Raw genomic sequence first — 13,550 nt, forward strand, 5'->3', positions numbered from 1 at the left:
TGTAATTCAGAATATGCCATGATGGACCTGAACAGCTTGCCAGTACATTAAAAGGGCTAACACAGAGGGACAACTAACCATTCACACTCACATTCAGAAAAATAGCCAGTTTAGAATCACTAACTAACCTACTAAACATGTCGTTGGCGATTAGGCTAATGAAATCCTTCAGTTTTTCAATCTAAACTCAGGTACTACATAATAGGTGAAGATTATTTGTTACCAGTTTTGTTAAGTTGACTTGGCCTTAGAATTTGTTATCAAAAAGGGCTAATAGGAAATAAGATAAGACATGTTTGGGTAACATGACATTACTGTGACTACAAAATACTGCAGATAAGCTTCTACATCCAAACAGTTCTGAATGTGTTCTACTAGTTAATTATCTAATTCTTGACTACATCCCAGGGGAATGTAGTCAGTGTGTGATACAGTACACCGGTAAACATTTGGGAGGCGTGTACCCACTATCAAATGGCTTATTGTTAAGTTCAGTCTCAAGGCCTTACATGTGTACACTGTGTGAGTGCATGTGTGCAAGTTTCATGGGTGAATGTTTGGCAAAATGAAGAGGGTGTCCACTGATAGTAAAGTCTTTGTGGTAGTTTAAAGACATGCATGAATGGATTCCTAATGTCTGTTGGAAGTGCTGGACTGTGACTAAGGAGGAAAAAAATCTGATACAGTGAGCCCATAGTTTCTTTAAAAAAAAAAAAATGCGTTGGACATCCGGCCAGTGAAGCAGAAACAGAGCCCTAGCACAAAATGCAAATTACTTGGTCAGAGGTCCCTTAGGCCCCCCAACTCCAACCCTCCACCCTCCACCCTCCTGTGTCCCCTTTCTATTCTGCTGAGAGTATAGAGGCAGTGTGAAATCCATCCTAGAAGGGGCCATTGTACGCCGGGAAGCAACCGTCAAACTGGAATGGTTTAGGCCGGGATCAGGCCAGGGAATCTCTTTTATAGCTGAAGGCAATGGAGAAGTGTGCTAAAAAACCCCAGCCAGTAGGTGTTTTGGGTCTAGGTTGAGCCACCAATCCCTCTCTCATCCTTCCTGGTGTCTGTCTCTGAAATTGCTATCATAACAAGGCCTCATCCTCTGTATCCCTGCTGGCTATTTGAGGCAGGCTCAGGTTTAATCGTCCATGATGGTGTGTACTCTGCCAAAGGGCCACACGGGTATCTACCATTCCCATCCTTTGCTCTTCTCCTCCACATTTTCTTGTCCATTCAACTGCCCTTCTAAGTGCCGGACTGAGAGACAGAGAGGCACAAACCAGCACACCCACCCCCAACTCCACTCCATCAATAGCCCTCTTGGACAAAGCTGCTGTCTTTGCAACATGCTAACCATGCTGAGAGTGGGGAGTCAGAAGGAGAAGAGACAGATTAAAATGATAAAAAAAAAATAAGACAAGGAAAGGGAGAACCTATTTGGAACACAACAAATATGCCTCTCACCTCCTTGTCCTCAGTAGTGTGTCCTCCGAGAAGCTTCAGGCACTCCCTGATGACCCTTTAATCCTGGTAGCCTCCCATAAACTCTCAGCTTTTACCACAGCTCCAGCTCCAGCACACTCATCTTTATAGTCTCCTCTGAGGGCTGCAAGTGGCTGAACACAGATTGGAATTCTCCTGTCCTGTTTACTTTCCCACAACTTCTCCCCTGCACCGTGTGTACAGTTCCAGATGAGGTAACCTTCTTTGCTCCCTCCCCTTTTTCGCTGCCTCTCTTGGCTGCCTGGTTCGGTTCCTCCCTCTGTCTCCCCTCTCGTTTTTTTATTGCCCCCACCCGCCACCCCTCAGCTCATCCAGTTTTATTTTGTCCTTTCTTTGGTTTTTCTCCCTCCTCCCACTCTCCAGACCCCTGCTGCTGTCCAGACAGCGGCACAAAGCGGGGTGAGGGTTCTCAGTCACAACTGACCAATAGCAGATTGACAAAGGCAAGCATGCAGCCAATGAAATGCCTAGCGGATGATATTTCCACCAATCAGGGGCGAGATTCAGACAAAAAGGGGTTGGACTGGAGGAATTAGGGGCAACGCTATCTCACAGCACTTCCGTGTGGGATGAAGGTGTCTGTGCTAGGCAGCCGGTTGAATTAAAACAATAGATGAAAAAATACATTTGGTTCTCCAGCAAAGTAATTCTTAATACTATAATCCTTGTGTTCCCCCCACACCACACACAGCCTGTGTGTTTTAGGTGCGTTTATATAAAGCTTTAATACGGACTTTAAAGAAGCAATTTATTATCTGAGTGGAAGATAAATGTATATACTTTCTTATTTATTATTATTTTTGTTTAAGTTAGACACATTAAGAAGATGGGAAATAATCCCTTGCATTCTAAAAAACAAAAATATGGACTTATTTTAATAGCAATTTTTATATAGGTTTGTTTTAAAGCTAGACATTTTGATACACAACTTTTGACATTATGAGACAGAGATGCACTCAGAGAATCCTGAACTGAAATCTGTGGGTAACGGAAATCACACAAAAACCAAAAAACTTTTCTTTTTTTCTTTTTAAATCACATTTGACTAACGATTCTATACATGCACATTTTATGTCTTGGTGACCACAGACCAAATTACATGCAATTTAGGGTAACTGGTTATTCTAAATCAGCCACAGAGAGTGTGTCATCTGTCTGTGCTAGCCCTGTCATGTTTTGGCAATGTGTCCAGGATGCACTACAGTGAATATCTGAAACAACATGGGGAACTGGTGCGTTAGTATCACAATGGAAGCATCTTGGGACCATGTTAACCACAAACTATCAGCATTCATAAATAAAGGTACTCAATTTGAATTGGACCAGGGTGATCAAACTCCCTTAAGTTCAATGACCCAGTTTGATTTTAAGTAAGCTTTCTATATCGTCTTGATGCATTCTCAATCATCCAGGAAAGTAAATCTCCAAAAGTTGAATCTGTTCATCTGGACGTAGCGTTTTGTGGGAGAAACGTTTCGTCACTCATCCAAGTGACTTCTTCAGTCTCAGCTGACTGCAGGTTTCCCCAAACCTTATAAACAGTACATTTGCATAATGGGCTGGTTTCAGTCATTATGCAAATGACAAGAAATACAGGTAAACACCCATTTAATTTAATAAGTGTGATGGCAAGCCACACATGGTAAGCTCCACACCTCACCACCAGTTGATTCACTTTAGCTTATGTTGCAGTCACTACTTTAATATATTCTACTTACTGTCCAATATTGTTTCTTTATTAAATTTATTTATTTTTTCATCACACCTTCCAATGTTTATATGGCGTGCACACATATTAACACTGCAAGGTCAAAGTTCTGTTTTGTTATATTAATACATCTTTCTTTGTTTGAGTTACCTGGGGTTTGGCTTCTCCTCCTGTCTGGCAAAAGGTGTGGCAAACTGCTGGGAGAGCTGGCCAGATTCGACCCTTTGGTGGGCCAGTTGCCTCTTGGACTCTGTGTTTAGCAGTCCTGTATCAGAATTTTACTATTTATTGTTACATTTATTCATTCACTTAGTATTTTTGTCTTTCTTTTTTTCATTCAGAGTACTTCAGTATTTCTATTTCTGACAATAATCACATTTGCAGTTCTGCAAGCTCATGCACATTGCAACATGTGCTAGAAGTCGCTGTATATGAACACAATGTAATGTGTGAGGAGAAGTGTAGACAAATGTCATTCGCTTTGATTATGAAATCCTCAGCTCAGTTATTTATCTGCATGCTTCTTCAGCTGTCTCCAGACTGAGTACAGGGCAAGAACTGACCAGAAAATATTCTGTTGTTCAGAAGATTTATTAAAACACATTGAACAAATACACAGAATACAAATAAAAAGATGACAATTCACTTTTTCATTCAACTGCTATACAGCACAAATATCAGTACCATAACACTGCTTGGCGCTCATTGTCTGTAAATGCCTGATATACCACCACCTCCCAAAAGTGAACCATCAAACGCTTCACATGCTGTGCATTCACTGCAACAAAGGTGCCTTTTAACAGGGTCTTTTGGTAGCTTTTGAAGCCACGTTAATAAGCATGTGCATACATTGTTAACATATTGGTAATATTAGACTGAAGCCTTTTTAACAGACATTACATTCATACTGACTTCAGTTTGATTGCATTTCAGTGAAGTATTTCGACGTATGTTTTTCGACGTCATCTCATGGTCACAGCTCCAGAGGAAAAAGACAAGTTTTTGATTGATGAGCACATACAGTGCACATAGCAGTTCTATGGCAACACCATCCAGTAAACATTCATCTTTTTCAGTTTAATACAAAAATCTATATGACATGGACTTATCTCTGAAAAATCTTTCAATTTCAACAAGTATTTACATGTTTCTGAGGTTCTGTCTGTCAACCATCCATGTCATGGTCAAGTAGTTGCTGGCATGAACAAAAACGGTAACGAAAACAGCATCGATTCACACTAAAAAAGCGTAGTGCACTCAAGATTAGTCTCATGATGCTTTCCAAATTGTAATGTTTTGAATTTGACTTTTAAGTCAAAGCATTTCGAGAAACGATGAGTGCGATACAAGCTGAAAAATGAAGAGGGAATCAGAAGAGAGCACCTAAGGACAACCATTTGAACTGGCAAAAAACAGAGTAAGGATATACACTCACCATAAATCACTATTTCTTCACTTTAGATTAGTCAATAACAATTATCCTTTCAGCATTTTCAAATAAGTGCCGTGGCAATGGCATAATAATAATCATAATACAAACATATCTTTGGAAAAAGAAAAAAAAGATAGATTTGTACATTTAGTCCTAATATTTTTGCAGTGTGTTAATAGAAAATTAAATACGTGTGAATTTATAAAAAGACTGTTTTACCAGGTGCACAGTCACTTTAGCAGAAAATAGTAGATGGAATGAGTAGACATGTAGTAGCCTTATCACCAGGTAAAGCAATAAATGACCACATACACTGTTACTAAGGAGGCTGGAAGTGACGACATCATCTAAAAGCAATGATGGTCCTTGAATGCTGATACACAGAGAATATTACTTAGAATGAAAAGCTTTGACTGTGACACCACAATTTACAGTCTTAACCTCTGCGGAGGAAATGCACTGCATCAAAGAACAAATCATTCTGGATCATATCCTTTAATGGCACCAAGTGACCAAAAACATTAGATTTAACCTCAACAAAAAGAGAAGCAAACAAAAGCGCAGTCTGCATCAAATGCTAAACTTGAGGTGACATTGCACCATAAGCACATGTGTTCTTATTTAGTCCTAACAATTAAAAGGGAACTGGGAAAGTCCCTGGGATATAAGAGGGATAAAACTCCACCCTCCATTCAGGACTCTGGTCTCGGTAACACTGAAGCCCTGTATGTGGATGTACCAGATGGGTCCCTGTTTACAATGAAGTCCCACCGGTCATGGCCCCAGGGTTAAGCTCTACAGCCACTACTAACATTCAAATATAGAAAGAATCACAAATATTGTACCATACACAGAAATACTCAGTCTTCTCTAAAATGCATTAAAAATCATTCTTGCCACTCCCAAAGTTTTCTCTCACTTGATTTTCATGTACAACACTAAGCCAGGCTTCTGATTTCATCCATGTATGTTTACATGTGTTCACTATCATTAGACATATGTGAGGTAAAATAAACAGCAGTCTCTCAGTATATACAGTACAAGAGGCCAATGTTCCCAGGTACTGCAGTCAAGTCTCCCTGCAGGTTTAGCAGAAATTACTTTCTTAAGATTACCAGCAGGTGGCAGTCTTTAGAGGATTCTCCGAAAGCCTGTGTCCAGCTACTGCATACATGTTAATAGTTCTCGATGCTTTCAAATCAATATTTTCTTCACAGGTTACAACATGAATGACAAAACACAAGTTTATTTAAAATAACAATACTGGCCTTCAAAAAGCAATCTCTTATCAAGCTATGACTGTAGACATCCTCGATTCCTCCACTCTTCACAGGGGACAAGCTCCAGGGGGAGCACAGTCACAGTGTACAGTAAATAGGCAGATGAGTAAAAGCAACTGAGTGTATGCAGATGAAAAGAATTGAGGCTGGCGCAAATAAAACACACATTCCAGAATCAGAATGAGCCCCAATCAAGCGCGTCAGGAACTCAGTGCCACCAACTTGCTCGAGTCTTCCACTGTAGTGCAGAGCGAAAGAAAAAAAATCCTCTTTTCAAAGCTGCTCCATTTTCCTTCCTAATCCGCAGCTTTCCATCACAGGTAAACAAAAGCAAACATCTACTGAAATACTTCTATAGGATTCTTTAAAGATAAAAGTGCAATTGTTAAGATACATACGTCTGCATTAAAAAGTTAATTGCCTTATCCGTAGAGAGAAGAGAGCTTGACTTTTAGATCTGGAGTTAGGAAGGAGCGAGAGAACAAGGAGAGAGTGGCGTAAGAGTTGGTCAGTAGTCATCCATTGAGATTCCATCCCTGGGAGTTTCTGACCTGAGGTCAGTGTTACAGAGCTGGTCTAGTCCTCAATACAGATGACATCACTAGGTTTGCCTGATTTGAGGTCAGGCGTAGCCACGTCCCTCAAGGAGTCAAGTGACTTCTTGTCCAGATGGCTTGTAGGGGGTGGGGGGCCATTAGAGGAGACTGAAAAGAGAAGGTGGTTTAGTGGTTCTTTAGTGGTTCACTGAAACAATATGAATGTGAATGTTTACATTTTTAAAGCACAATGAGAATTTTGCCAGATGGTATGAGACAGTTGTCTAAAGGCAAAACAAAGTCAGTAAATTCTAAATCTTTCTTTAAAAAAACCCCCAAAATTAGCTCTATGACAAATTAAAGCTCTATGACCAGCTATTTATAAAGCTAGGTCATAGGCCAAAGTGCACAATGGACATCTGCAGTGATGTGGGAAGATAGAATTTAGCTAATGTGACTGTTTAAAACCTGTGGGTTTCTACTCTTAAATGACTGCCTATTAGCATTAAGTAAGGATAGCAAGAACAATGATAATAAGTTGATTAACATGGATTCTTGCTTAATTAAAATGATCCTTAACAATCACTTGACTTATCTAAGCAGTTAACAATGAAAACTAGTGCTTCTGGGTTAGTGCTTGTAGCTTTTTATTGTATGTTTGCCATCATTTACTGTACATGTAATAATCTCTCAGTCTATTGCACATGAAAGTAAAATGCAACCCGTGTTGTGTTTCACATACGATATAGTGCAAAATGTTGATTGTTACCGCTGACGTAAGGTCCTAAGGGCATCTGACTGTAGTTAACCATAGGCTGTCCGCCTGGTCCTCTGAATCCCCCTCCAAAACTGCCGCTGTACATCTGGGAGCAGCCAAACCCACCTGGACTAAACGGCTGAAACACACACAAAGGATTAGTCATCCTGCTGTAAACATCTTTGTGATTACAGCAGGTATTCAGTAGGAGGTTTTTTTTTCTACTATACAGAACTTAACAGGCTTGAGTTGCTCTGTCAGAGAAGTCTTCTTTCAACACCAGCAAAGTAAACACAGATAAAAGCGGAGGAAAGTATGTTGACTGTCTCATGGTCAGGAAAGCGTTGTCATAACAACCAAAAAAAGACTGTCAGAGCACATGGCCACAGAGACTACTTGGCTGAAATGATCCCTTGTATAACAGAACAAAACACACACTCTACAGCAGTGAGGAAAGTAAAGACACAACAATTTTTTTGTTAAATCCTCTGGGAGCAAAATGTGGAGCACAGTGGTGAAAGTAAACAACTTAAGGGAGATTTTTCTTTCCCCATATCACACCTGAGGGAAATCTTCCATGGGGAATAGCGAGCCTAAGTTTGAGATTTCAAAGGAATAATGTGGCTGTGTAGTTGCGACAACGAAGAACTTCAAAGGTTTTGGGACACAGCTTTTCTTTTTTCTTAAATTTACTTAGCCAAGTTGCCCACTTCTGAGCCTTAACATGTTTTACAGGAAATGAGCTCAAATAATTTTAATTACGTTTTGTTTTAAGCTTTCCAAAACCACCTGATCTCCTTGACAACCACGCTCCATCTCACCTGCTGCGGTGGAGGTTCATTGCCTCGGCTGGTGAGGCGGCTCAGGATGCTCCGCTCAGACATCTGCAGGCGCGCCGACACCGGTGGGATCCTGGACAGCATGTTGGGCAGTCGTGTCACATCTGCTTTCATGTCACTCAGAAGTTCCTCCAGCTGGTTCAGCACTGCAAGAGCACGAACACACACAAGAGCAGTTTCACTTATGTTAGTATTAAAAGAATGAGTGAGATAAAATGTCGGGAAAATGCATGTAAAACTTTTCCAACACCCTTGACAAAATTAGTGTGAACCTCAAATAATTAAAAAAGCTAATTTGTTTGTTCCAGGACCTGAAATTAACAACTGCCAAGAACTAAATGCCAAAACATTTTTCACTGGCAGACAAATCAGTGAGGGTCACAGTCAGCATCATTTTGAAACGATAACATTTTAACGCCTCAGTTTCAATCAGTCTTTGGCCTCTTCCCAAACTTTCATCCTACTAATCACTGTAAGCATGTTTTAATGGTGAGTCAAATTAACATAAAATGAAGCCACTGTGTCAAACAGGATATTTACTGGCTGCCTTTTAGAAGCTCTTCACAAAACAGTGGAGTGGAAATATCTGTAAATGCTTCCTTTGGCATCCTGTTTTCTATCTGGATGGATGGAATTTACTGCTGTCTCCATTTGGAAACAAAACATGTATTATTAACAGGTTAAAGTAGCTTTTGTGTACTAGTAATTAGTGAAATGAGACTGACACTGTTTCAAATAACATAAAAAAAGACTTTTTAAAGTGTAACTGCAGAAGTTTTTTCACTTGTTATAAATGTCTTCTAACCCACCCAAACACTCCATGACACGCTGACCAGCCACAGGAGCACGCTCAGTTAGAGGCTAAGATTACCCAAATGCACCACTGAATGACATACGTAGAGCTGTTTCTATTATTGGAGCTATTCTGCAATTGTTTGTAACATTTGTAATTTTTTATATTGGCGTTTTAACTTGTTCCTTAGTGTTCTTACTGTCTTGGAGCAACTGTGACCACATAATTTCCTCTGGTATTAGTATTCTGATTCTAACAACACAGCACACTGTGAAAGAAACACAAATATTATTTATTTCATAAAATACGTCGTCTCAGTTAAAAAATACTGAAGTGCTGGTAATTCTAGGAAGATTACCTACATCTGATTTGAAACAGAGCAAAGCACAAACAAACCAGTTACTTTGCATCGCAAAAAGCTATTTATCAGCACTGGGTAGCTGAATCTTGCCAGGTTAAACTGTTGCTGTTTTTGACACTGGGCTGCGGACCTTTGTGCAGCACGGCGTTGGCAGGTTTGTTCCCAGCCAGTGACTCTTTGGACAGGTGCTGGTGGGACTCGGCCAGACATTCCACCTCGGCAAAGCGCGTGTTGAGTGCCATGGCAGGGTGACTCGGGTCCTGGGTCATATTCAGGTAAGCTGCCCGCCTCAGCTGCTCCTCGATCACCAGAGCCTGCTCTAACAACTACAGAGAGGCAAAGAAACAAAGAGAAGTGTGTATGAAATGCAGACATAGCAGGGAGATGCAAACTGGTTCCATTTGTATTCAGATTATAATATGTGAAAAATGTATTATTGTTATTTTTCTGTTTTTCTTTTTTAAAAACAAAAACTCCACACTTGCCTTAAAGCGGCGAGCCAGGAATTTGTTCTTCATTTCTAAATAGTTGCCCTTATGCATCTCGGTCTTGAAAGGCTCATTCAGAATCGCATAACGTGGATCATTCTGAATGTCTTGCCAGCGAGCGTAGCCATGTCTGAGATAAATTCACGGTCAAAGAAAGCGAACGGGAGCAAGAAAAACCTCATAAAATTCTTCAAATAAAAAGGAAGCAGGAAAGCGTAGTTTTACATCATCCTCACATTTTGTAAATATCAGCTCCGCCGCTACTTCTGTCATAAGTAATTACATTACTCTGCCATATGCTTCTCGCTCCTCACTCTGGAAAAAAGGATACGTCACGATGCCAGCCAACAGCCAGTAGTCATGGCGACGGTGCCAGATATCATGCATCTTTCCAGAAGACAGCGCTGCTCGCTCTTCAGTCTGCCAGAGGGTGTGCAGCTCTGACGGCGTAAGAATAAAAACAGGGTTCTTACAAAAATACAAAGTAATATCCCATATGTCTGTAACACGTAAAGAGAAATAAGAGCATATAAACACAAACAAAACTTATATCAAAACAAAGATAAATCAGTGTGACACCTGAAATAACCTGCAGAGATTCTGAGTAAACCAAAGAAAACACGGGAGGAAAGGGAGGAAAAGTGGGAAGAGAAAGAACTGATAGCTGTCTCACAAAATCAGACTCAGAAGACTACCTGATGAGGTTATAACTGACAATTTCTCCCAGTGACACAACATTTGTTAGTGACTTTGTGAACTCAGAGTCATATTTAAATTTAGGATTTCCAGCCGCAAGACTAGATATAGCATATACAGTATATATCTGGTATATTTTAAACATATAGCAGACAGATAAACCAAAGCAGATATAACAGATACATTTGAGCAGATATAGCTGCTCAGAGTATAATTGATCAGCTTTATCTCATATGTCTATATGAAGGACGATTGTGACCAGAGTACTGCAGGTGACACCTGGTCAGTCAGCATCAGGTATATTAAGGACAAATAACAGAAATCGGATTGATTCTTACCTGTAAAACCTCCATCAGCAATATTAAACATGAACTTTGCTTTGAATCCATTTTTGTCTTCCTTCCTGCTCTCGTCCATCTCATCCAAAGTGTCCTTGTCTCCATTTAATCGACCCTCTAATGCATCTTCACTCTTTACATCATCTGCAAAAGTTACAGTTCATTAAAATAAATGTCTGTGGTGTATATAGTGGTGTATATAGCACAATAATCCTCCATCTTTAATTTAAGGAGTCATAGCACGTTTACCTGGTTTATTTTCCTTGTCTTCAGTTTTTGCCAGAGGAGAATCAGTGTCTCCTTTTTCTGAGGACTTTTCGGTTTCTTTGCATGGCTCCACTGAGGATAGAAGAAAAAAGAATGAATAAACAAAGCACAGCCTTGCAGATGAATAAAATCTGGAGCACACAGATCATAAACCACTCACTCTTAGGTGAGGTGTGAGTGGATTGTGCCTCGGACTGTTTGAAAGCTGGCTCTTTTGGGTTAGCAGATGGCTCCGTCTTTGTGGAGGGCGACTCGGTTCTGTTCCTCTCATCTCCTGTTTTCTCCTCTGAGTTGCCCTTGTTCTCGTCACTGTCAGTTGCCTTCTCGGGTGCAGATGCTGGCTCAACAGTGGAAGCCTGCCGAGGGAAAACAGACAGGACAACAGAGGGAGAAAGGATAGAGTCGGTAAAGGGCAAAAAGAGACAAGTTAAAAGGTGTCTGAGTTTGACAAGCGTCTTCTGAGAATGATGAGTTATGGTTACAGTGTGATGACCCATGAGATGATGGACAAGACAATAAAGGAGAAAAGAAAGAAAGTAGTGGTTAAAGGGAGAAAAAAAGGACTCACTTCCTGCTCTGACAGTTTCTTGCTGTCTGGCTCTGTGGTTTCCTTGTCCTCCACAGTACCCAAGAAAGACTCGTTTTTTTCTACATTCCAGAAAACAACAACTCAGCTCATTTCCAGTCATAAAGTGATACAGCATGAACTTTACTTTAAAATTTAGAGGAAAACAGAACATGAGCAAAGCAGACCTTGTGGGATAGGAGTGCTGGGCTGAGTAGCAACAGGGCTGGCTGGCACAGGCGTGTTGGGATCAGAGGATACACTCTCATTCAGTTTCTTCAGCTCCATTCCAATGGGAATCAGATCAGGAGAACTTAACTTCCCATTTACATGCTCAAACTCTTGGACCTACAGTAAAAAAAAAAAGAGATTCAACTGTAATAAAAAGAACATCCTATACTTTCACTGCATGTCCTACTTTCTTTAAATAAGGCATTAGGAAGAACTCTATTATAAAATTATAAAGTACATGTAGCATAATTAAGCACTAGTAAAATATTAATTCTGGCTCAAGCCAGATGGACCAGCTCATTTTAACTTCAAACTTAGCCTAGTTATCATGGCAACTCGGTTTTTCAACACTTTTTAAAAACTTTATTTGCCACAGGCCATGCACAAAAACATTAATAGAAAATCTAATTTTAAACTGCTCTCATAAGGGAAGAGTTGTATTCTGCCAGCTGTAGCTACTTGCTAATCTCTATCTGTAGTACTTGAGCAGGTAATACAGTAATATTATACTTTTTAAAAATATTGTAATCATAAAAATAAAGGCTACAAGTTTACTATGTGTAGATTTAAATAAATTAATTAATATAGCTATTTTTATTTGCTTTATACAGTGGTGTGCAAAAGTCCCAAGCTCGTCATAACTTCTTTATATTTTGTTGTGAAAACTGGTGCAACAATTTATTAAAACACCTGTTAACAGGAAATAAAACATATAAAGACGGACGGTTAGAAAGGTTAACAGTTCAAATGAGCCTGAAAGTCAATATTTGGTATGATCACCTTTATTCTTCAACAAAGCCTAAACTCTCTTAGGCAACTTTCTTCTAATTTACTTAAGTAGTCTTCAGGAATAGTTCTCCAGGCTTCTTGAAGGACGTCAGAAAGTTGGAACAACATTTCATCACTGATCCAAGAGTGATGTACGTGCTGTTTGCATGTACTAACATGCCAGTTTTAGGTATTTCTTACCCAAGTGAGTCAAGATCTCGATGCGGGATGAATAATTCAGGTAAGGAAATCCCAGAAAGTTGATTCTGTTTATCTGGAAACAGAGTCCAGATGAACAAAATCAAACTTTCAGTGACTTCCAAGTGACTGAAGAAGTCATTGAGAGTCTCTTCACCTGGATGCCATCCATATGACTTCTTTGGTCCCTCCATCCCTTGAGTTAGGTGTGTTTTTATGATTAAATTATTCATAGGTCAGTGTTAAATGACTAAATAAATAAAAATAAATACTAAAAAAAACAAAAAAGCAAAAGAACTACTGTAAAGGACCATTTGTAAGAATTGTAAGAAGGTAAGAAATCAAGGGTGGCTCAAGAGAATTGCACAGTACTGTATAATATAAAGAAAAAGTAGTATTAGCCTGTGATCCTACATTGGCGAATATAATTGTAGAAAACTGTATTTAGTAACTTTCTAACCTTTCTAAACACTTTACACCAGGGGTCCCCAATCTCAGTCCACGAGGGCCGGTGTCCCTGCAGGTTTTAGATGTGTCCTTGATCCATCACAGCTGATTTAAATGGATAAATTACCTCCTCAACATGTCTTGAAGTTCTCCAGAGGCCCGGTAATGAGCTAATCATGTGATTCAGGTGTGTTGACCCAGGGTGAGATCTAAAACCTGCAGGGACACCGGCCCTCGTGGACTGAGATTGGGGACCCCTGCTTTACACACAAATCTTCATTCACTTCAGTCTCAGATGTATTCACTGCCAACAAATCTCCAAAAAACATCTTATTTTGCAATATGC

General features: G+C 39.9%; 2 protein-coding genes across 5 annotated transcripts in view; both read right to left on the reverse strand.

Annotated features, from left to right (window-relative positions):
- The window catches only part of arhgef10la (Rho guanine nucleotide exchange factor (GEF) 10-like a), a 112,618-nt gene extending 110,745 nt beyond the window's left edge, over positions 1 to 1,873 (reverse strand). For all 3 annotated transcript variants that reach the window (XM_013272861.3, XM_005469644.4, XM_005469643.4), the window contains exon 1: positions 1,462 to 1,873. The gene's annotated coding sequence lies outside the window, so the exon portion shown is untranslated. The remainder of the gene's footprint in view (positions 1 to 1,461) is intronic.
- A 1,907-nt stretch (positions 1,874 to 3,780) lies between these two features.
- The window catches only part of chd5 (chromodomain helicase DNA binding protein 5), a 37,631-nt gene continuing 27,861 nt past the window's right edge, over positions 3,781 to 13,550 (reverse strand). The window contains exons 30-40 of one of the 2 annotated variants that reach the window (XM_013272859.3): positions 11,749 to 11,908; positions 11,564 to 11,643; positions 11,156 to 11,351; positions 10,978 to 11,067; positions 10,729 to 10,872; positions 10,026 to 10,134; positions 9,692 to 9,824; positions 9,337 to 9,532; positions 8,035 to 8,198; positions 7,226 to 7,352; positions 3,781 to 6,624 (exon numbers count right to left, since the gene is read on the reverse strand). In XM_013272859.3, coding sequence (XP_013128313.1) covers positions 6,497 to 6,624; positions 7,226 to 7,352; positions 8,035 to 8,198; positions 9,337 to 9,532; positions 9,692 to 9,824; positions 10,026 to 10,134; positions 10,729 to 10,872; positions 10,978 to 11,067; positions 11,156 to 11,351; positions 11,564 to 11,643; positions 11,749 to 11,908 — 1,527 coding nt within the window. In that variant the 3' untranslated portion in view covers positions 3,781 to 6,496. The remainder of the gene's footprint in view (positions 6,625 to 7,225; positions 7,353 to 8,034; positions 8,199 to 9,336; positions 9,533 to 9,691; positions 9,825 to 10,025; positions 10,135 to 10,728; positions 10,873 to 10,977; positions 11,068 to 11,155; positions 11,352 to 11,563; positions 11,644 to 11,748; positions 11,909 to 13,550) is intronic. The other variant, XM_019359104.2, reaches the window with a different exon arrangement.

The sequence above is a fragment of the Oreochromis niloticus genome, linkage group LG5, assembly GCF_001858045.2.
Source record: "Oreochromis niloticus isolate F11D_XX linkage group LG5, O_niloticus_UMD_NMBU, whole genome shotgun sequence".
Taxonomy (NCBI): domain Eukaryota; kingdom Metazoa; phylum Chordata; class Actinopteri; order Cichliformes; family Cichlidae; genus Oreochromis; species Oreochromis niloticus.